At 47.2% G+C, this 21,871-nt stretch overlaps 1 protein-coding gene and 1 pseudogene across 1 annotated transcript; both read left to right on the top strand.

Moving 5' to 3' along the window:
- The first annotated feature begins 12,466 nt into the window (after nucleotides 1-12,466).
- On the top strand, nucleotides 12,467-13,955 carry LOC136536673 (uncharacterized; annotated as a pseudogene).
- Nucleotides 13,956-14,488: 533 nt separating this feature from the next.
- On the top strand, nucleotides 14,489-16,154 carry LOC136536672 (uncharacterized). Its single transcript, XM_066528885.1, has 4 exons — nucleotides 14,489-14,620; nucleotides 14,758-14,810; nucleotides 15,234-15,495; nucleotides 15,552-16,154. The coding sequence occupies exons 1-4, from the start codon at nucleotides 14,489-14,491 to the stop codon at nucleotides 16,152-16,154; spliced, it is 1,050 nt and encodes a 349-aa protein (XP_066384982.1).
- The last annotated feature ends 5,717 nt before the right edge of the window (nucleotides 16,155-21,871 follow it).

The raw sequence follows: 21,871 nt of genomic DNA, 5'->3' as shown, positions 1-21,871 counted from the left end.
TGCCATTTAACTGACGACGAGAAGCAAATTTTGAAATGCAACTGCGTGCGACACTTTTCAGTATTATTATTACTATCTTTATCTAATACTCTCTCCATACAAAATTAAACCAACTTCTAGAGTTATTTTAAGTTTAAATAATTTTAAAGAAAAAAAACATAAATGCATGACTGTAACGTCGATTCGGGTCACACATCTGCAAGAGTTAGCACGCTCGAGCGAGGCCGCACATGGCCTAGCACCGCCCGGAAGATTTGTCAAAGAGGGGCACAACCAGGTTGCTTTTGGGTTGGCAAGACCACCCATACCGGGAAATGGCAGTAGATTGATTTTTTTGAAGATTAGACGTTGGATACCCCTAATCGGCCATGAACCTCTAACATATATAGAGGGGTCGGTCTTGTCATTGTAGAAAAACGTCTCCAAAAAGAAATCTACAGGATTCCCATGACAAAAAAACAAGCTTAGCCGGATCCTGAAACCGGCGTAGCCGATTTTTACTATAAATAGACAAATGGGTCGTTCAGTCCGGCACGGCACAGGCCTGCAAAGGGCAAGACCTGATGGGGAGTTGGGCCGGCACGGCACGCCTGGCTCATTGGGTCATGCCATGCCCGCCCATGGGCTGCACCTACGGTCCAGCCACGACCTCGTCACGCGCTGCTCCGCCTTGTGTGTTGCTCCGTCGCCGTTGTCGCATGTCATCGGCTGTCGTGGACGAGCGCACCTTAACTCTGTGCGCCGGACACCGTGGGCGAGCGCGCCTCCACACCCTGCTCGCTAGACGGGAGAGTTTGCCAGGAGGGGAGCGAGATCAGGGACTAGTTGATGTGGGAGATCGAGGTCGAGGAGCGGTATGAAAGAGATTAGGGGAGGTAGGGGATGCGACATTAGTGAAGGCCTGAAGGGAGGGGGCACGACATCGTGGTTTGGGAGGGGACGCGACATCGGTAAAACGTACGCAAGGCGGCAGGAAGAAGAATCATAAATGGATGGAAGGAAGGGGCTAGGGTTTGGAGTCTATTATATATGGAAAGTTAGCGGGATGCATTCGATTCGCCCCTAATCGGGCCGTGCTAAGGGAGAGGCCCAGGCATGGTCCTTCCATCGGGCCGTGCTAACACAGGCATGGCGGCTATTGTTCCGAGTCGTGCCTGAGCCGGGCCAAAACTGCAGGGCATGGTCATGCCCATGAATCCAACGTCCAACCAGGCCGGTTTGCCTAGTTCAACGCCTTAAAATCATATCTTCATCCAAATGACTCCAAATGAGATGATCGAAATATATTTTATATCGTCTCGACGAGAGGAGTTCGTTACGTACTTTGGCACATTTTTGCTATCAACAATGATATTGTACCAAAATAGTATCACTAGATATATAAAAAAATATACTCTCTATTGTCCAGTTTATGGGACATTTCACATACTTCAAGAGACAAACTTTATAATCTTTGATCAACAATTTGGCTAACAACTTTCTGCTAATACTATTAAGCTTATAATAAAATGTATTATCTAATAATCATAAGTTTATAATCATAAATAATAGAATATAAAATAAATGAATGGTTAAAATATAATTTACGATGCCATGCCATGTGAGAATTTCTTCTATACTTATTTAGTGCCATTGATGTTATATTTGGTGCCATAAGTTGATCAAACATAATATAATTTGACTTAGGGTTATTCTAGGAATTGGTTTATTTTGGGAAGGAGGGAGTACTATTGCAATTAGAAATTATGATGGAGGTTCTGTATATTAATCCTCGGAGGATGCGCCAGGAAAAAAGAATAAATCTTAGAAAATAAAAATAGAGGAATATTATTCACATAATATCCCATTATGACAAACTAGTCAAATAATCCTAAATATACATCTAAGTTACTCACATATGCCACTACAAAACTTAATCTAAAATAATGTTGTCTACACCTATGCCCCATGCCGTTACGATATATAATACAAATAGCTATTATATTTGCACATGAATTACCATGCTACTACAATATCCATGTATACTTTCATCTGTGTGTGCCTCCAACAGATCAGAAGTGGTGAAAAACTACATAAATAACAGAGCCTTTGTTCACAAAGATTGGAGCTAGTCCATAATATGGCATACAAATATACGCTGATGCCACATCATAGCATTTTGTTCACATTTTTAACAAAGGTGCTTAGGCATCATCACATAGCCTTGTAATGACGACTTCCGGAGGAACACCTTTCAGCTTTGTCAGGGTTGCAAAAGGATGATCAATACACTAGTATAGAGAATAAAATTTGAAGCAGCTAGATTAGCTTCTAAGTTTCTGAACCACCTGGAGTAACCACTGAATATACTAAGAATGAAACATATGCTTGCAGATTACAATGTGATAGAACTCCCTAAAAGGCTGAAACACAGAAAAAATAATCCAAGAGCCCATCTGTGGTTCCTTTCAGGAAACTGTATTGAACCTATATATAAAAGAGATTGAACTAAACTAGAGTTCCCATTTGTGGTTTCTTTCCCAGTGTCATATAGCTCGTACTGCTAACCTTTTTTATATAATGGAACAAAGTTCCAGCCTCTACCATCCAAGGATAGTAGATCTGTTAACCTAGGAGATCTGTTAAACTAGTGTTGAGAAGCCGCCTCATACTGCTAACCTAGGAGATCTGTTAAACTAGTGTTGAGAAGCCGCCCATACACTCACTGTTGAATAACTAGACTCCAGAGATAATAATAATGAGGCAGCTAGCTATTTGTTTCGTCGTGTTCATCTGATGAAATTAATAAGAATGAAAATTAGCTTGGCACACAGCAGAGCAGCATGGATCGTATTCAGCAAGTATTCATGGTCACCACTCACCAGCCAGACCCAGACATCCAGCATGTTCGTTTGTTGGTTTCAGCCAGCCCAAACCAGCCAGTCAATAGTGTTTTTCTCTTACAACAAACCAGCATCAGTCAGTTCAAACCAGCCCAGAAACCAACGCCAGCATTACTGAACACCAGCAAATTACCGACGGAGTAGGCGAGCACGGCCACGTTCATGTCGACCAGCAGGCTCCTGGCGTAGAGAGGCGACGCCGTCAGGTTAGGTTCATCACGCATTATTGTGAGCCTACTACAAAAAGATATGAAATACAGACCACTCTACGAAACAAGTTGATTAGGGGGTCACAAATCCACCTTGGGAGGATCGCTGACCATGTTTCTGTCCCGATCCCAGCTTTTGACAAAGGTCAATAAAAAAGAGCAGTCATGGAAGGATCCCAACATAATCAAAGCGGAGATGCTAGCATCCGGCGTCCGTCAGTCCGCGCCTGCTTGTGTCGCCCACCTCTCCTTTTCCTATGCCTTCGTTTCCCATGCCCGCGTCACGCAGATGCGTTGCCCTGCCCGTGCTGCCCGCTCGCACATGGGAATAGCCCGTTTCCGCTTCGCTTCCCACGCGCACGTGGGAACCGCTTTCCGCCCCGCTCCGTATCACGCACGCGGGGACTGCCTGCACCTGCTTGCGTGCCATGTGTGCTTCACACGGAACCGCATGCACGGCGTCCCGACAGCTGCAGTAGGCTCTACTTTTGCAACATTCAAATAAAACACTTGCAACATAAGTTCGAAACAAACATTTACGACATATGTCTGAAACACTTGCAAAACGCCTGAAAACACGAAAGCCGTTGCAAGCATATGCAACATCCAAATAAAACACTTTCAACATATACGTGAAAAATATGCAACATCCAGATAAAACGCTTGCAACATATATCTGATAAAATAGATAAATCATTTAGAACAGACGTTTGTAACATGTGTGTATAGCTATTGCAACATATACAATATACCGATCTACTTTTGTAGCATCCATGTGAAACACTTGTAGCATACCTCTGAAAATTCTGAAACAACTTAAACATACCCTTGCAACATGCGATTTCAACGCAACATCCCCTCGTTGCTTGCCGCACCGGGGAGCGCAGCTACGCCCATGCACCCCGCTGTGCCAAGCCACCATCTCCCTGCCGTCCAAGATCATCCACGAGCAGGCCGACCATCAGAATAGGCGACGTGAAGGACATCTAAGCGAGGAGGGGGCTGGAGGCGCATCAAGGTAGCCGGCACAGCGCGGCGCCATAGCAAACAGGAGGGTCGCATGGCTGCATACACCTACGGCAGAGGAGTTCATCTACTATATATGCGCCGCTGGCCGAAGGGGTGTGCCATGGGGTGGTGGATGAAGTGGCCGAAGAGCCAGCCACATTAGGCACCAGAGCAAGGCGAGGATGACGGGTGGCCGTGGTGGACAGGAGGCGCAATGGAGAGGGAGGAAGACGGCGGCTGCGCTCGAGCGTAGTGGAGATGCCAGCAGGTGGACGCCTGGATGCCTAGAGAACACTGAGGCGGCGCTGATTTTTTTTAAAAACGGTGTGACTAGAGAGCCTTATGGAGAAGCTAGTGGACAAGCGAATAGGATAGGATTGGAAGGGTAGATGGTCTGGCGTCGCAGCCCAGAAGTATTACTGTACTCGATATAAGCCCGTGCATTGCATCGGGTTCGCGAATTTCCATGCACATTTGTGACAACACACACGTTTTGTGATTTAGATTATCATATTAAAAATCTGCAAATCTATTTTCATAGAAAATGCAAAGCCCATTTCATGGTCTTTATCATTTTTTTATTAAAAATAAATAAAAAAACTAAATGAAAAGAACATTATCGTGGCATCTTTAGTGTGCTCTAAAAACCCAAGCATTACATAGCTTGTCCAGAAACTTGAAGAAAAACTCAATAATAATTTGTCTTGTAGTTTACTCCCACAGTACACATGTAAATGTGCAAATTATTTAATAATTAATTTAATTACGCTGACCAAAGCATCTGCAAAATGTACCTTTTCGTGTTTGAGTGGGTCCCACTGCTAATTAAAAAGAAAAATAGAAACAATCAACCGCACGTCATTATCATCCGAGCTTATCACCAAGCAGCCTGCACAACCGGTTGTAAACGTGTGGGCGGAGGCGAGTGTGGCGAGCGACATATCGGGTATCGGCTTCGCACGGCACAAGAGGGATGCGGACTCCCTAGACGCCGTCGGAGGAGAGCGGGCGACATACCGCGTAGTCCGATCCAGCGTCGGGGCGGGCTGTGATGGACGATTCCTAATCAAAACAGCTCGATGTAGATACGAGACGTGGCCATGTGGGACCGTGTTCGAAAGGTTCGAACCACACCCCATCCAGGCACCTCAGGGACGACGCCTTCACCATCCAGTGCGACATGCTCGTCATCGAGTTCGCCGCGGGCGAGGTCTCCCCGGCCACCGTGCCCGTGCCCCCGTCCAACCTGCAGCAGCACCTCAGGAACCTCCTCGAGACCGAGCACGGCGCCGACGTCGTGTTCCAGTTCGGCGGCGAGACGCTGGCCGCGCACCGCTGGTTGCTCGCGGTCCGCTCCCCCGTCTTCAACGCCGAGCTCTTCGGCGCCATGAAGGAGATCGAGCAGCACCGGCGTCGTTTTATTAATGATGGAGTTAGTTGCCAAGCTTGGCACCCAAGCAGCCAAGCCCGGTAATATTTCTTCGTTCTCGCAGTCGCAGTTTTATTAATTTTCAGTTGTTTGTTAGCATATTTTCCCCTATTTTATTTTATATATACGACAAATAAGACCATATTTAATTATTAAACGTCTCTATATGCCAGCGATACAAAAGTGGTTTGATTTTTCAGTGTTTCTGTATATGGAAGATCTCGATAAGCTTTGCTGAACAGTTCTGCTCGACTGTTTTCATGTCAGTTCAAACTTCGATGTAGCTTTGGCCTAGTGGCGGGGGATGGATGGAAACTAAGGTGTGGCGTAGCTTGGCTGCCACAACGCAGTACAACACTTGGGTCTTTGCAAAATAATCCTAACAACATACACCTGTCTATATATGCCAGCGATACGAAAATTGTTTGTTTTTTTTCTATGTTTCTATATGCCAAAATATAGGATCTCGATAAGCTTTGCTAGAATGTTTTCATGTTATTAGTTCAAACATCAAACTTTGATGGGAGTACACGATGGAGAAAATCATTGCTGCCAACAGCCCAACACTGAAATTGACTCCTATCAAGTTTCCAAAGGAATCGTCCAACTAAGGCAGAACGAAATCAACGGGACCGAAAAAAAACTCCGCTAAACCTACGATCGGACTGCAAAAAATCTCGGACAATCTCTACACTTTAAGGAATCGTCCACCTACAGTCGGACTGCAAACATCTCCGCAAAAGAACACCGGACCAGATCGTACTGGATGGGGACCCGAAAAAAAAAACTCGGGCAAAAAAAAAAAACTACCATCGGACTGCAAACACTTCCGGCCAAAAAAAAGACCGGACCAGAAAAAAAAAACTACCGCCATCCGGTAAAAAAAAACTCTAAAAAACAGATCGGACTCGGAAAAGTAATAGACCAGACCAGAAAAAAAAAAATACATCTAACCGTCCCGAAGTAACGCACACGTATTTATGTAGTATGAATGTATTTATAAGGGTCTGTTTGGTAGAGCTCGTCTACCGGAAAAAGTGAATCTGGATATGAGATTCATAAACTATTTATCTACACAGCAGCTCTAGATTGATGAAATTGAGGTTTTGGTGGGAATGGCCTGTTTTGCCCTTGCGTTGTAATATGATACATGTAGCACAGATCTTTTGTTCATATTTGTTCAAAAAAATGGTGTAATTTTTTTAACACAAATACAATATCTTGACACACAAGATAGATAATTAATTAACCCATGTTCATGACAACATCTCAACAATATTATGATTGTCCATGCATAAAAATAACTAAAGTTTAAACGAGGACTAGTCTTCCATTACATGCTAGTTCTAGAGCAAAAGCCGTGGTGTCATCATGGAATCACTACTGGAAACCGACACTTTGCCGAGTGTCTGCGGCACTCGGCAAAGCCCGAAATACATTCGGCAAAGGCTTTGCCAAGTGCCGCACTCGGCAAAGGGCACTCGGTAAAGAATTAATCGGCAAAGAAGCCTTTGCCGAGTGCTTTTTGTCGGGCACTCGACAAAGCCTTTGCCGAGTGCCGGAAAAGCACTCGGCAAAGATTTACACTCGGCAAAATGAAAATACGAAAAAACCCAAAAATAATAGCAAATTTTTTTCGGGGAAGGCCGCCACTGGCCAGCGCCCGTCCGTCCAGCACCACCGGCCATCGAAGTCGCTGCATTTTTTGCGCAAACTTCGCGGCTAACGCGGCCGGTGGGATTCGAACTCACGACCTCTTCCTCGCGTGTCTGCTGCTCTACCACTGCACTACACTGTCACTTATGTCTAAATTCCGTTATCTATCCTCATATATTATACTAAACCGAGAGTAAATTGCTTGTTTGAGGCCCTAAACGAATTCAAATCAAAAAATGGTCAACTATAAAGTTTCATAACTTTTCGAGATCTACAATTTTCATTTAGGAAGTTTTTCCATCCGAGGTCGTTTGGAAAATTTGAATTTTAAATCTGAGAGATTCAAACGTAGTTTTGCATGATAAGATGATTTCAAATCAAAAAGTTGTCATCTACATAGTTTCATAACTTTTGGAGATCTACAATTTTCGTTCAGAAAGTTTTTCCATCCGAGGTCTTTTGAAAAATTCAAATTTTCAAATTCAAACGCCGTTTTTGCATGACAAGATGATTTCAAATCAAAATGTTGCCAACTACAAAATTTCATAACTTCTCAAGATCTACAAAGTGTATTTTGGTCATTTGTTCATCCGACATAGTGGTAGTAACATTATTCACAAATCTTATATATCCCTCTTCTACTTTCATGAAACTAATATGAGAGATGTAGATTTTATGAACAACGTTATTGTCGTTTTATCAAATGAAGAAATGACCAAAATAAACTTTGTAGATCTTGAGAAGTTATGCAACTTTGTAGTTGAAAAGTTTTTCATTTGAATTCATTGCGGGCCTAAAAAATTGCTTTGAAAAAATAATTTGCCGAGGGCCAAAAAAAAATGCACACGGCAAAATGCCTCTTTGCCGAGTGCAAAAAAGGCACTCGGCAAAGACGCATTTTGCCGAGTGCCAAAAAATGGCACTCGGCAAAATACATCTTTGCCGAGTGCCAGAAAAAAGGCACTCGGCAAAGACGCATTTTGCCGAGTACCGAAAAATGGCACTCGGCAAAATACATCTTTGCCGAGTGCAAAAAAACACTCGGCAAAGCCATCTTTGCCGAGTGCTGAAAAAAACACTCGGCAAAGCCGTCTTTGCCGAGTACCCAATAAAATACACTCGGCAAAGCTTCCGGCACTCGGCAAAGTGCCGGTTTCCGGTAGTGAATATATCCATAGTGGCGGCATTGGTTTCCAAAGCAGAACCATCAGATGACTGCATACTGGAAATACGTTTCTGGTATATATTGTTGTGATAAAATAAGGATCACAATCAAAACGAGCAAAGTCCGAATCTTCACTACCATGCTCATGAATAAAATTGTGATGGATCACACAAGCAATAACCACCATTTTTTTGCTTCCGCAACGGGTAGTTGAGCATCTTGTATAGAATTTGCCACTTCATTTTCAAAAGAGTTAAATGCAACAGCGGCCCACAAACTTATATGTCTGTGCCACATAGGTCCATGAACTTGGATAATGTATTTCTAGGTCCCTAAACTTGTTAAGCAGTGTACCGCAGACCCATGTCAGCCATGTGGACATTTTTTGCTGACCTGACACACTAACATGGCATGTATTTTTTAATTAACCCCTCACGTTAGATATCCTTATTAAAAATAGACCATTCTCTCTCTCACCGTCCCGCTTGCTAGAGCAACGCGCTGTCGAGACCGTGGCCGTGTGTTGCTCGCGCTCGCCATCACCACCTCACCATGGCATACAGCGCCTCCTGCCGCATGTCGCTCGCGCCCGCCGTCGCCCACCTCACCATGGCATACAACACCTCCTGCCGCATGTCGCTCGCGCTCACCGTCGCCGTCGCCCACCACGCCAAACCAAGGCCGTCGCCGTGTTCTGCATCGCTGGAGCCAGACTCGAGTGGCAGGGGAAGGGCTACCTCGTCTCCGTCGAGGCAATGTCGCAATGTTCTGCATCGGCGTCACGTACGGCTCCCGCTCCCACTTCCTGCCCGGGCGAGGCACGTTGACGTACAGCACCGCAGTTGCGTCCTCCTCCGAAGCCCCTGTCTACCTGTCGCCCTGCAACCATCTCGCCCACGTGATTGGCTGCTGCGGGAAGAGAACACGCAGTGACCTGCGTGGAGCTCTGGATCGGACGCCGAGGGTCCCCTGCATCTGTTAGACGTGCGTGGCAGCACTAGGGCTGAAGCGGCATAGTGTCGAGCACCGGATGACCGTGGGGGAACACGCTCACAAGAACGACGGAGGCCCTGCCTGATGGCCTCGCTCGACACCTCTTGCGTGGCGTCTACGACGCCGGCGGCCACACACCCGAGGCCACACGTGGAGGAGCTTGGGTCGGCCTTCCCCTCACAGCTCCGTCTGTTATAACCCACACAGGCACGGGGCAGAGTAGGGGGCGAACAATGGACAACGACGATGTGGGGCTCCTCGTGTGCGCGCATGACTGCGCAGTACGCGGCGGAGGCGGGCATGGCCACGGTCGGGTACTCGAGTGCGGCTATGACCTAACCGGGCACCTCTGCCTGGGCCACGCCAAGCTTGGTGGCCGCCTTGTGGACCTCGACGCGTCCCCGCAGGAGCTGGCGGGCGTGCCAGCCGGGGTCGTCGCTGATATGGGCCAGCGCACGCGGTTCCGCACTTCCACTCCGATGCGCTCGCCTTGCTACCTATCCACCCCTAAACGTTTTGCTTCATCTCCGACTAGGAGCGACGAGCAAGTAGCATCTCCCTCCTCCTCCTCCTCCTCTCTCTCTCTCTCTCCGCCCCACTCTGCCTCGCTGCTCCTTCCACAAGATCCACTGCCTGGAGAGAGATTCGGTGGTGGCAGGGACTACGACGCCAGCTACAGCGGCTACGGGGGGCTGCGTGGAGCCTCCAGGATACCGGCGGCCACGAAGGGGTCCCCGCGCGGTTGGCGGAGTCGATTTGGTTGATGGTGGCGATGGTCAATGGTGGTGACGGCGCGACTGCGTCCAGCGAAATCTAGTGATCTAGTCAATGGAGACCGGCGAGCCTCCATTTTGTAAGCAGTAAAGTGCATGCTACAAGTGTCTGTTTCAAGTGTTGCAGTTGTTTAAGAGGTATGTTGCAAGTATTTTCATATGGATGTTACAAAAGTGGATCGTAATGTTGCATTGTTGTAATGGTTGTACATGTATGTTGCAAACGTATATTCCCAAAGTTTTATTTGTTTTTTCAGACGTATGTTGTAAGAGTGTTTATCTAGATGTTGTATATGTTTCACACATATGTTGAAGGTGCTTTTATCAGGATGTTGCGTGTGTTTGCAATGGTTTCAAATGTTTTTTCTGGTGTTTTTTTGCAAGTGTTTCAGACGCATGTTTTAAGTGTTTTATCTGTCTTCATACGTATGTTGCAAGTGTTGTATTTGCATGTTTGAAAAGTAGATCGGATGTTGCATCTCCCTCCTCGCCTTCTGTTGCCTCGCCTCGGTGTCTCCTCGCCTTCTACTGCCTTGCATCCTTCTCAGACTGCGGAGGGGGAGCGGCGGGGCCGGTGGAGGAGGTGCGCTAGTGGATGGCGGCGTGGACGCGAGTGCGCACTCTCCCCTTCTCTGTTACATGGGCAGGGCAGGGATACCGCTTCGTTGTTCTGTTACTGCGAGCAACCTGAGATCAAACTCCGGTTGGAGCCGCGATGCCAGCCCACAGTTAGTGGAATCGTTTAATAATTGGTTGGTGGGGGCTGCGTCCAGTCGCGTCCTGAGCGCTGGACATCCAAACCCTAGCATCTCCCTTCCTTTTTTCTAACTTTTTCGGTGAACAACTTACAAACAAGCAAGGTATAACAATCAACCCAGTCCATAGCATCACCCCAACTATAATTTCCCACAAGTCTTTCATAAGCCAAATCAATATTTCATTTTTTTATCGGGCTGGCACTGTTCCTTTTTCGGGTTAAAAAAACTTATAAGGTTGGCACTGTTCTTCCGGTACCTGGTACTGTTGAAAACGTTGGATGAACAGTAACACACCCGGTAACGTTGCCCTGCAGTGACCTGGGTATGTGAAAACGCCAGATGAACAGTGCGCGATGATGTGGAAGGCCTCAAATTTAAAGTTCTCACTAGCAGGGAACCCCGTGCTTCGCGCGGGCAGCAGTAAACGGTGGGACCCAAAAAAAAAAGGCGGCACTGTTCCTTATCGGGTTGGGTGCTGTTTGTCATATACAGTGATCTGAGTCTGTGTGCGCATCTGATGAACAGTATCCGCGATGGGACACCCCTCAAATTTATAGTCTTTTATAGATAGATATAGATACTTCCCCTATTGCTGAAAAAAAATTGGAAGAGAAATTTATACCTCATCATCTCTTGCCCTCTTGTTTGGTCGACGAAGCTTGTCCGTCCTCACTGTGGGTTGCCGTCGGTTGTTTCTTGTGTTGTCAAAACACCGTGGGTTATATTAAAAAACATTAGATTGTTTGTTTAAAAAAACTATAGGTTGTTTATAAAAAAAAAACACTAGTTGCTGCAAGTCTACGAAACAACCGAGTGACCCGTCGGCAGCCCAGTCTGGACTGACGTGAGGCTATAGACACGCACAACGGCACGAGGACGAGGAGTGAGGGACGCTTGCTTCCTGCTCGTTTTTCTGGTGGTCCTGGGAGGGCGCACCCAAGGGCTTCCCTCAATCGCTTGGGAAAAAAAATCTCTGCGGCCGTCAATTCACGACTCTCGAAGAGTCCAAGCAGTTACTCCTCCACAGCTTCAGAAGTCGAAGAGAGAAATCCACGAGTTTTTTTTTTTTAAACGAAGGTAGCTCGGCCTCTCAATTAAGGAAGGAGTAAAAGAGTTTTATGTACAGGTTATAGATCAGATATCCACGAGTTTCGAAAAGTCTCCAAACAGTTATCGCAGAAATGAGGATTGAAGACGAGTTGTGAACGCTATATTTCCAAAAGTGTGTATACAGGGCATCAACTACTACATATACAGGTGCCTCCATTGTTCTTGTTCAAGCTACGTACTCCTAGCCTCTTTACCGAGTCCCAGCACATCCGAGCAACTCCATCTCGTATCTTCAGTTCTGAAAGGAATCATGGCTTCAATGTCATTTGCCGGCGTATCTGTTGTCGGAGAGGTCAGGCCACAGCAACCTGCTTCAGGCACTACTGCTGTCACCTACAGCGGGTACCACCTCCTAGTGGTCAATGGGTATTCCTCTCTCAAGGACGCCCCCAATGGCGAGTTCAGAGAATCTCGCCAAAAGTTGGAGGCTACCGGTGGACTCTCCAGTGTTACCCCAATGGCTACCAACCAGAACAGGATGGCTACATGTCCTTTTATCTCTTCCTTGATCAAGGCAACGTTGTCGATCCTGTGATGGTGCAGTATGAGTTCAGCTTCGTCGTTGATCAGGTCCAGACCAACAACCAGTCATTGCGTGGTCGCGCAAAGGGAAATCACAAATTCTGTAGTCGTGATGCTTACAAGTTGCTATGTTTAAAGAGAAGAGGAATCTTTGAGAAGTCAAATTATCTGAAGAATGATAGCTTCACCGTAAGATGCGACATCATCATCTACAAGGACGCTAACATCAACGAAGCCGTCGGTGGCCCTATTCCGGTCAGCGATGTGTTGCCTTCTCCACCTGATATTCAACAAGATCTTGGTGATCTCCTCCAGTCCGGCGCCGGTGCTGATGTGACGTTTCAGGTCGGGGGTGGGACATTCAGGGCACACCGGTGCGTGCTCGCAGCCCGGTCTGCTGTCTTCAAGGCACAGCTCTTTGGCCCCATGAAAGAGGGAACCACCACCGGTGTCATACATGTAAGGGACATGGAGGAACAAGTGTTCAAGCTTTTGCTCGGTTTCATATACAGTGATTCAGTGCCGGAGGTCGACGACATAGAGGAAGACGAAATTATGTGGCAGCACTTGATTGAAGCGGCAGACAGATATGATCTCCCAAGGCTGACACTGATTTGTGAACAAGAGTTGTGTGCATACATCAACACAAGCACGGTGGCAACTATTCTTGCGCTAGCTGAGCAGCACCATTGCCGAGTGCTCAAGGAGGAGTGCTTGGATTTCCTGAACTCTCCTGCCAATCTACAGGAAGTAATGGCGCTCGACGGCTTGGACCATCTGGTTAGTAGGTGCCCCTCTGTTTTGAAAGATGTCATTAGGAAGCTGAACACTGGGGATTCCACTGCATTTGCTCTGCCGGCTTTTGTGGTGCCAAAATCTGATATGCACCTGGATTTTGTCTCTCCTCGAGTCCAAAGAGAGAATGGATGTGACATTTCAGGTCAGTGGTGAGACGATCTGTGCACACCGGTGTCTGCTCGCTGCCAGATCCGCAGTCTTCAGGGCTGAGTTCTTCGGCCCGATGAAGAAGGACACAGCCTCCGAAGTCATACGCATAGACGACATAGAAGCAAGAGTGTTCAAGCTCTTGCTTACATTCATTTACACTGATACCGTGCCAATGATGAAGAGAAAACAGGGAGAGAGAAATGATGGCGATGCTAATGTGATGTGGCAGCAGTTGCTTGTGGCAGCAGATAGGTATGGTGTCCAGGGGCTGAGGCTGGTGTGCGAAAGAAGGTTGGGCAGCTACATCAACACGAACACAGTGGCTACCATCCTTGCGCTAGCTGAGCAGCACCACTGCCGGCAGCTCAAGAAGGAATGCTTGGACTTCCTGGACTTCCCTGCTCATCTCAAACAAGTTATGGCGGTCGGTGGTTTGGACCATCTGAGAAGCATCTGCCCATCTGTCCTCGTAGATCTCATCACCAAGCTTGCGGCACTTTAAGCATGATAGATAACTGATGGTATAATCAATGGTAATGTGCTAGTTTTCCTAGAGAATGCCGTTTTTATGCAATGTTGTGGTTTCAGTTTTCAGAGACTTCAATTTCCTTTCTGTTGGATATGCAGGACCAGAGTAAGATGGATCAACTAATTACTGATGAAGCTAATAGTTGGAAACCAAAATGCTACGGAATGAAGCATATTTTGGATCCTGTTGGTCATTGTTTATACTAGTAAATGTTATTATGATTGAGCTTTTGTTCCCTGTTTCGTTGGATAGTACCCAGAGTCTTGTGTTTCGTAGAGATGAGCTAGCATATAGTAGTACTAAGTCAGGCTTAAGTTCTCATTTCCAGTATCTGTTGCGTTTAAGCTCTGTTCCAGCTCAAACTAGTTTGATTTGCAATCTTAACTTTCCCATCTCCCTACTGTTTTGGCTTCTTTCAATCACAGCAAGCATCCTTGCGCTGGCCGAAAACGAGAAGCACCACGGCCACGGCGTGTTTAAGCGCTTGTTTGGTTTGACCCAACGTGATGGCGGTTGAGGCGCCTCAAGGAGCAGCGGCGGTGGCGTTCGGCAGCAGCTCCGGCAGGGCGGTGGGGAGCCGTCCGTCGGAGTCGCTGCTTGATGGGAGCCATGGGAGTCCTGTGGGCTCTTGGCCTCGGGTCAGCCCACTTCGATCCACGGGCTGATTTTGTCAGGGCCGGACCGTGTTCGTGCTGATAAAAAGACGCTCGCCTTGCAGTTCTGTAATGTAATACGTAATAATTATTAGTGCCGTATTGGTTTTCTAACCACGTAGAACCTGGCTGGAATAACGATACTACAGTCCGTGATCCAGAGTTGGGAGGAGGGGTAATTGGGCTCACTTATAGAGCCCGAGTCAGAGCTCGTTCTGACATCGAATGCCCAAGTGAAAAAAGTCTTCTGGCCTTCCCCATGGAGGAGCTGGGTGACGGAGATCCAGCTCGGTCGTGGAGGAGCGTCGAGCTCACCCTCACCCCTTCTTCCAACTCTTTTTTTATTCGACGCTCCTAGCTCCCGGTGCGAGCGCGCGTCGTCCGGACGTCCCTCGGGGCCGTTTGATTACCTGTTGCCCGTCCGCGTAGGCATTCAATCAAAATGACAAGCGGAGGCGCGCATTCCTCTGGGCTGGCGCTGAGTCGACCACTGGAGGGAAGTGCAAGTCTACAGGCCGACTTGCCTGGGCAGCTTAGGTGTCCTTGATCTACGTTTCTTTGGATTCGCATTAAGGCTGCGTTGGGAATGGCTTAGCAGGACAGCGCAACTAGGCCTCTCGCCGTCAAAAGCGGAGAAGACTGTGGCCGCCGGCATGGCCGCTGTTAGCATGACGGTGATCTTGGGTAATGGGTGCTCGTCTAGGCTGTGGACGGACAGCTGGGCGCCTGTTGGGCCGTTGTGCCACTTCGAGCCAAATCTGTTCGCGGCGATCTCCAATGCGGGGAGGAGGAGGTCAGTCAAGGATGGACTCTTCCAAAATCGCTGGGCGCGCGACATCGTGGGCGCGCTCACCACCCATGTGCTTTGCCAATATCTCCAGGTCTGCTGCGTGGTGTGGTGCTTGATCAGCTGTAGGCGGACCGCTTCACCTGGAAGTGGTCAGCAGATGGAAAGTACTCGGCCTCATCCACCTATCGAGCCTTCTTCGCCGGCTTGACGGTGTTATTGGGTGCTAAAGAGCTGTGGAAGACCAAGGCAGCACCCCGCGTCAAGTTTTTCTTATGGCTTGCGCTCCATCGTCGTCTGTGGACCGCGGACCGTTGCAAGCAGCATGGCCACCAGGATGATGATGCTTGCTTCGTTTGCGGTCAGGCAGCTGAAACCAGCGATCATCTATTTCTGGGGTGTGTGATCACCAGGGAGCTATGGTTCTCCCTACTGGCGCCGGTAGGCCTAACGGCGCTAGTGCCTGAGGGTGCTGAAGACATTGGTCCGTGGTGGCGGCCGCAGCGGCAAAGGCTGGACCACGATGCACGCCCGTCGTTCGATTCCTTGATGCTGCTGATCTCCTGGTCCATTTGGAAGGAGAGGAACAACAGGACGTTCTCGAGAGCGGTGGCGGGAACTCAAGAGCTGCTCCGGAACGTGGTGCGGGAGGCGGAGGACTGGGTTCAAGCCGGCTTCGAGACGCTCGCCGTTGTCTGCCCGATTTGGTCGTGTAACACCGTTGTCATGTAATAAGTAATGTGCTAATCCAGTAGTTAGGTGTTGTGCGTGTGATTACGAAGGCTCCTTGCCAGCGTGATCGCGCATTGTGTTTCGGAACCTAATTTCCTCTTAATGAAAAATGGGTGAATGGCCCGATCGTGAAAAAAAACCTCCCAGGAACCGTCTGATCCCGACCAAGCAACGTAACGATTCGATATGAGCAAACCAATCTGGAGGAGCGTCCGCCCACGCCTGTCGCGGCGGCCCGTTCCCCTGCCACGCCACCATCCACACCGCACCCGCTGTCCCCCACGGTGCCCCTGTCCCCGTTCCCCACCGCACCCCGTTATCCCACCGCGCCCCCTGTCCCAAGAGCACAAAACACTTTCAAGTGCAACATCGCAAAAAATATGTAACTATGTAGTGCAACATCGGGATATAAAATACTACAACATCGCAAAACTATGTAGTGCAACATCAAAAAATATGTACTGCAACATAGAAAATTATGTAATGCAACATTGAAAAATTTGTACTGCAACATCTAAAACTGTATTACTACACACATCGCAAAATCAACCATGAAACATGAAAATGGAAACATCTCAAAATCACCTTTTAGTGCTACAACATTTGGAAAAGGTAATTTCAACAATTAAGATACCCTATTGCAACAATCCCGACGTTAGAACTCCCTTTCCGCAACACATGAGATCACCTATTGCAACATACGAAAATCCCCCTTGCAACACGGAGAAACAAAAAAAAAGACGTACAAAAACAACAAAGGTGTGGGTTCAAGGTGCAGGCTGCTCCAGCCCCTGGCCATCACCTTCGAGCTTGCTGGAGGGAGGAGGGAATAGGACCACAGAGGTCATCGGAACCCTAGCCACCGCCACGCCCCTCTAATTCAGAGGAGGAGGAGGGCCTAGATCCAGAAGAGGAGGAGGAGGAGGGCTCAGATCTAGAGGAGGAACGACCTACATCGTCGGTGCCGCCGCCATCGTCCTCGTCTCTGGTTGGGGGAGCGGGAGCCGGGTCGCTGGGGAGCGCGGGTCACAATGGAGGTTGCGGACGGGAGAACGAGAGAGGGAAGGAGCGCGCGGGCGGGGCGGCAGCGAGCTAGGCGCAGGCGCGGCGTCCGTCCCAGGGTGTTAGCAGGCTCAGAGCACGATGAGGCACGGGCGGCAGCGAGCGAGCGGGCGGAGCAGGCGCGGTCGTGGGATAGGAGTGGGGGCCACGGGGGAGTGGTCGGTCGCGGGATGGGAGTGGGGTCACGGGGCGCATCCGAACATGAGTTTGAGGACGGACGTCCTCGTAGAATCATTATAGTTTTTTTTATTTCCACATCCCTTCTCCCAACTCTTTTTTTTATTTCCACATCTCATGGCGATTCATTCTTAGGACTATTTTCTTTAACCCTACTGCTAATAGGTCATTTTCTCCTTTTCTTTTTTTTTTATCCTTTCACGGGCCACGTCAAGGTGCAGCTACTAATTGCGGTGCGGCGCCGAAGAATAATTGAAAATGGTTTGGACATCATGAAAATTGATCGTATCACTTCCATAAACAAACAACGGCAAGCCAATGCAAACACTCATAAAATGTACTCCCTTCATTTCAAATTATAAGTTATATAAGTCGTTTTGACTTTTTTATGCTAAAAAGTCAAAACAACTTATAATTTAGAATGTGAATACTAGGTTTCCTAGAGAATGCCATTGTTATGCAATGTTATGGTTTCAGTTTTCAGAGAGATTTCATTTTCGTTTTTGTTGGATATGCTACCGAATGAAAGCATATTTTGTAGTTTTCTACTAGTAAATGTCTGAGCGTTTGTTCCCTGTTTCGTTGGATACTTATCCAACTACCCAGACTCTTGTGTTTCTCATTTCCAGTATCTGTTGCGTTTAAGCTCTGTTCCAGCTCAAACTGGTTTGATTTGCAATCTTAATTTCCCCCTCTCTCTACTGTTTTGGCTTGTCAAGTATCCGGCTAATGCTATAATGTATAATGTGTAAACAAGTTCTGTGTATATATGAGGATATAGCCCGCAGCCCAGTGGCCCGGCCCGAAGCACGGTTTTTAGCCCGGGCTGGCCTGGCCTGGTGCATAGGGCTGTGCCTAGGCTGCACCTCAGGCACGCGCGGGCGCCACGTACCGAACGGCCCGACATTTAGAGGAAGGCCCAGTGGTTGGTGCAACATATGAGCACTCACATGCTCGTAGGTGCCGCGCACACTCGCACTCTCACATGCGCCGCACTCCCCCGCCTCCGCTCGCCTCGTCTGTGTCGCTGGCTCACCAGGCAAGGGAAGCCAATGGGCAGCGGCCTCCTCCACACTGCCGGCGGCCCCCTTGCCCTCTTCCTCCACGGCCCGGCGACGGCGGCTTCGAGCGGAGCGGCCTCGAGCGCCGACAGCCTCCAGCTCTAGCGATGAAGAAGAGGACGAGGAAGGAGAAGGATCTGGCCTTCTACACGGCGGATCCGGCCTCCACCTCCCGCGGCTGCTTCTCCTTCCCATCGCCGCTCCCTCTCTCTGGCTCTTCTGGTGGCTACAACGAAGAACAGTCTCTGCTGGCACTTGGTGGGCCACGGGCTGGCCCCGCCTGCTAAACCAGATTCATAAGGCCGATATGGCACAGAAAGTGGCTCAGAGGGCCGTGTCCGGGCTGTCGCCCAAGCACGAAGCCCAGGGTGGCCCAACCCAGCCCAGAGCACAGGCCCGTGCCATGCCGGCGCCGGGGGGGGGGGGGGGGGGGGGGGAGGGTTTGCGTTTGCTCATCTTTAGTTCTGTGAGTATATTAGATAGTGAGACATTGAGTCTTTGCTCATTCTTGATCTCCATATTTCTTATTCTCATTTTGTCTTCGTCTTCGCAAGAATGTATTGATGCCACATGCAAACCACGATTAAACGGGCCAAGCACTGTTGTTGGGTGTACGCCTCCATGAGAGAAGTTGGCCAACATGCACAGCGAGCATGTTTAGGGATTTATGCAATTTCAAGGTTTGGGGATTGAGGTGAGAATCATGTGATAGTTCACAACCGTCCATGGAATTATGAACCGTGGACCCACATGCTAATTTGACGCTGAAACGCTATGTCAGTCAATAGATTGTGACAAAACTGCTTTGGACCGGGGTACTTAAATAGTTTATTAGGACCTAGATATGCAATTTTATAGCTTGAGGACCTGGATAAGAATGATGTAATTTCATCGTAAATAATTAGTTCCAAACAATTCTATTTTATAAATAGATAGGTAACATTTTTTTTATAAAGAAATTGTACTAGTTTCATCACTAGTACAGGACTAAGCATCAGTCCCGGTTGAAAAAACCCCTTTAGTCCCGATTTTCCAACCGGGATTGCGAATTCGGGACTAAAGGCCCCCTTTAGTCCCGGTTCTAGGAACTAGACTGAAAGTGTACCTTTAGTTCCGGTTGCTATTACCAACCGGAACTAAATGGGCCCCAGACATTGCACCAGGGCTGGCATATTTAGTCTCGGTTGGTGTTTCCAACCGGTACTAAAGGTTTTTTTATTTCCTTTTTATTTTATTTTTTCTTTTCAATTCAACTCTTTTTGTTTCGATTAGTTTTTCATATACGAATTCTACGCTGCTAATATACGTCCATATATATACGTACGTCCGTTCAAGCATTATACATAAATATCACACTAAAATGTATATATATATATATATATATATATATATATATATATATATATATATATATATATATATATATTTCAAGAGGTTGTACATGCATGGAATATGTACATAATAAAGTCACAAAAACCTTGTCCTTATGTCCTTGGGATTTCATTGAACCCTAATTTTCATCAGTCTTATGGCTTTTATAGTTATAGTAGTACGTGTCTTTGGGATCTATGACCTCATTCATAAGAAATCCTAACAATACCTCTTGAATTGCTCTGATCTGGTCACATCGCAGAACTCTTTGCTTTCTCCATTCAACCTTCAATTCGAATGAAAGGAAAAGTATGAATATATATATGATTATATATATCAACACAATGGTAATAAATAAATTGTGTATATTTTGTACGTACTTCGAGGATCTCTTCACTTGCTCTCCTTGAGTACTCATGAGGAACTCGTAGACGTAGTATCCACATAAGTTGTTCCCCGATCTCTACTGCAGACACCACTTTACAAGGAAAAGATTTATCATCAATCAATAAAGCTTGGTAATAATGAATTGAAATAAATAAAGATGCGGTGACCTAGCTAGTACTTATTCGGTATTGGACTATATCCAGAGGCACTTTCCAATGACCATAATGGTGTTATATCAATAAAATGGCATAAGAGAGTATACAGCGTGCGAGACCGAAATTACCACGGGAGAATATCTATCATTTCTTGGTAATCTTCTCGGGTTTTGTCGCTGAGTCAAAGATCTTTACAAGACTTCTAGGCATATTGATGACCAACAGTATCCAGTGAAAGCTACATGTTTATACGTAGGCATAACTCATTAACTAAAGTCAACATGGAGTAAGCAAAATGAAATGGGCACAATATATTAACACTCACTTGAAGTTGTAAGGGAAGAGTATCAGTGTCTTGTCATGTTGCTTATCTAAGAACCTAAATAGAGTCTTCTCCACTTGCGGTCACCATCTATCATATGGAGTAACCGTGTCTCTGAATGTATGATTCGGATCCATGAAACCAACATCAGTTAACCTCTTTTTCTTTAGTTTCAGCATCTCAAATATGCATTTATATAGTACAAACTAATATATATAGTGTGAGGATAAATATATATAGACAACGAACTAACATGCAAGTTACTTCAATTGTAGAAATAATCACTTACAGACACCAGTAGCCAAGGAGAGATTTGTCGAGAGCGTCCCGGTTTAATAGTTGGTGTAATTCATTGAACTCAATATGTACAATGTCATAGCCATTGAAGTAATGCTCTGGTCCAACTCTGGCAAGAAGCCATGCCTCTTCCTTCGTACACGCATTTAAGTACCACTTGTTTAACAAAAACATTTGCATACCTAGTGATGACCAGGACTTAGGGTTGACAAGACTCCTGTCATACACATAGGTCCGGTAAATATCAAATTTGGCTGTTGGTATCGATCATCCCCCAATGAGTTGTTGTGGTGTGAGACCTGTTGTGTCCATGAACTCTTGGAGTGTCTCCCTATCAATTGGACCGCCCTGTGCGTTTGTACAATCATCCTCAACAACTAGCGGGTCGATAGATTACTTAGATTGCTGCCCAAGCTGTGCAACATCTTTCCCTGCTCTCTTTGCTTTCAGCGACGCCTTATATGACTTGTCGAGAGAGCATTCATAGTCCGATAATAGTGAGGGCTTACATGACTCACGCCACTTTTTCTCCACTTCGCTGACTCTTTTCCTTAGTTTTCGTTGAGCTATGTAGTGCGGCTTTATCGGGTTTTTCATAAGTTCCTTCTTCTTTGCTATTGATTCCGCCACACTTTGTCGCCAGTTATCCAAATCTTTTTGTGCCGCTGCTTTTGATTCCTCTTCAGACTTCTCGTAAGGCAGCTTCTCCGGGGACTTTGTTTTACGATGACTGGCTTTCTTCTTCAATGAGGACTTCATCGGGGGCGAGGGCCTCTTATGGCACCTCTATGGCGCGAGAAGCGGAGGAGGGGGAGACCGCCTTGGAGGAGATGGAGATGGAGATGCTGTCGTGCCATGTAACACATCATCATCGTCCAGAGCACT

The sequence above is a fragment of the Miscanthus floridulus genome, chromosome 2 (assembly GCF_019320115.1).
Source record: "Miscanthus floridulus cultivar M001 chromosome 2, ASM1932011v1, whole genome shotgun sequence".
Taxonomy (NCBI): domain Eukaryota; kingdom Viridiplantae; phylum Streptophyta; class Magnoliopsida; order Poales; family Poaceae; genus Miscanthus; species Miscanthus floridulus.
Note: the sequence above shows the minus strand (reverse complement) of the source record. Positions and strands in the feature narration are given on the sequence as shown.

What these genes read in the sequence shown, in the direction of transcription:
- LOC136536672 (XM_066528885.1), top strand. Translation starts at nt 14,489, where the DNA reads ATGGCGGTTGAGGCGCCTCAAGGAGCAGCGGCGGTGGCGTTCGGCAGC. An exon ending in CTGTGGGCTCTTGGCCTCGG is followed by an intron (nt 14,621 to 14,757) that starts GTCAGCCCACTT and finishes CTAACCACGTAG; the next exon opens with AACCTGGCTGGAATAACGAT. An exon ending in TGGGCGCGCTCACCACCCAT is followed by an intron (nt 15,496 to 15,551) that starts GTGCTTTGCCAA and finishes GATCAGCTGTAG; the next exon opens with GCGGACCGCTTCACCTGGAA.